The sequence below is a fragment of the Apaloderma vittatum genome, unplaced genomic scaffold, assembly GCF_000703405.1.
Source record: "Apaloderma vittatum isolate BGI_N311 unplaced genomic scaffold, ASM70340v1 scaffold23514, whole genome shotgun sequence".
Classification (NCBI taxonomy): Eukaryota; Metazoa; Chordata; class Aves; order Trogoniformes; family Trogonidae; genus Apaloderma; species Apaloderma vittatum.
In genome coordinates, this window is record NW_009712444.1 from 33,004 (window position 1) to 35,195 (window position 2,192).

The 2,192-nt window shown below is 36.7% G+C and overlaps 1 protein-coding gene across 1 annotated transcript in view; it reads right to left on the minus strand.

The window, feature by feature from the left end:
• BST1 (bone marrow stromal cell antigen 1) overlaps positions 1-1,646 on the minus strand; it is a 15,652-nt gene extending 14,006 nt beyond the window's left edge. Inside the window, exon 1 of the mRNA XM_009867994.1 lies at positions 1,483-1,646. Within this exon, the coding sequence (XP_009866296.1) occupies positions 1,483-1,646 (164 nt within the window). The remainder of the gene's footprint in view (positions 1-1,482) is intronic.
• Positions 1,647-2,192: the final 546 nt, after the last annotated feature.

The following is a 2,192-nucleotide window of genomic DNA, read 5'->3' on the forward strand; positions in this document are numbered from 1 at the left end:
AAATACACATAATATGAAATAAATTGTGCAGCTCTTCTTTTTATAATGTCATTTTGGGTCTGAATTCAGGAAAGCAGTCCTAATGACCCACCTGGCTTCATGCTATTCTGAGCAAGAATACTTTGACGAATGTGTTCAGACTTCTCAATTTTAAAATTGTATTCTGGAAATGTCTCAGGAATTAATTAGACTGCAAAACTGTCATAACCATGAGACACACAGAAATACTTTCAAGAGTATTGTTTTTACATTTCTAAAAGCCCAAATCTGTTAATGACAAAGTTAGCATTTCCACGATAACAATCCTTTATGTTGCTCATATAAGTGCATTCTGTGTTATCAGTCATGTCCTGATTCAGATATAAATTATGTGATAATCTGTTAACTCCAAGAGAAACTCTACCTATCTAGAGCCTACTGCAAGACCTACTTCATACAGCTACACAACTGTTACCTGACCTAAGTTTTTGCAGTTTATATTATACATCATATTGCAGATGTGTAGAAAACTTTAGTTACAGCTTCCTGTCACTTTCTATTGTGATGTGTTTATAAACTTGCCAAACTCCAATTGTTCAGATGAAATTTTAGTGCCAGGTTACTGGCATCAGAATGATTTTTCCTTTCATGGGGAACTTGAACTAAACCACTTCTGATCATTTAAAAATGTTATTAGGAAGAAACATGTCGTTTTCTTTATCTTCCTCTTTCGCAGCAGGAACTGAAAAATGTGAGGTTTGAGGTAGGGAGATGATATTTACTGATAGATACTACGTTTCAGACCATGATTCAATGCTGCAGGAACTCAGCCAGCACCCCTCTGCAAATACCTGTTCAAACTATGAGGAAAAATTTTAGTGGCAGAATAAAGGACTGAACTCCAGGAGACTGTCATTCTTAGTTTTTCCTTTTTACTGAACCCCATACCATATAAGGAAGACAGAAAAAAAGTCCATTTTGGCAAAAAGTGTGATTAACACAGACAATGAAAGCTCATGGGTAATCATACTTCAGCAGTTGATTACCACTTTATTTTTTCAAATGGATGAGCTAAACAGTCTCTTCCAGTAGCAAAGGATAAGCTATAAAGCGTGGTACTTTCTTTCCTACGTGACCTGACAGACAAGGCACACAAAGTAAAGCTTGTCTTTCCAGGAGCACTGTCAGATTTAGTACTTCATAAATACCACCCCCACCATTTCTGGGTGGTGTTCTCCTTAGAGAACACTGTGGCACTAGTGGGGAGAAATGTGATATAAAAAGTTGAAGGATTAAAAATCTTAATTACACTACTTATTAATATGACATCCATCAAAACCCTTTTTTTTTTTTTGTCTCCAGACAGGTACAAACATGTTGGCTTCAAGAGGATCACTTTCATGGCTAGGAACAAAACCTCAGGCTTCTGATTAATAATCACTTATTAATCAGAACATAAAAAACTGAACATAAAAAACTAATCCAGAAACAAGCAAAACTTACCCAACAGAAGGATTCACAATCCTAATATACTCATAGCATCTTCCAATGACAATACTTTCCAGGTTTTGTGTTGTACCTTCACCTTTCCATCTCCCTCCCTGCACTTCTGAGAAGCTGTTCAGAACAGAGACAAGTGAGAGAGACAAAAAGAAGCTCTTCATCATGACCCAAATTCTTTAAAAAAAAAAAGAAAAAAAAGCAGAGTTAAACGTTACAAATGTAAAACTGGAATCTTAACGTTTAGTATGTTCAACACTGGCTACAGCTCTGTACACAAAAAAAGTTAGACGGAAATCTAAACCTTGCTGGGGACTGTAATCTAACTGCTTCCCGGAATGGTTGCAGCACAGGGATACATCACTTCCTTATGTATAAGTGTGCCCCATTTCAGAAAAAAAAAGATTTTTAAGACCATGCTATTGCCACCTGGTGATAACCGGGCAGAATTACAATATATTTCAGTAAAGGAAGAAAAAAACCTTCCTGCCACTTTCATACTTGCAATGCCTTAGGTTTCCGTAATGCTCATTGCCATGCTACACCTTCCTAAAACATCGCAAGCATTGGCAAGCAACATGTTTTAAACCAGTATCTTTTTGTTTTAAAAGGGCACATATTTCTCTAATGGCCGAAGTATGTATCAGGAATGTGCAGGTAAACCACTGAGCACATACATTCTCAAATTCTCGGGTCATCTTGTATCACACGTA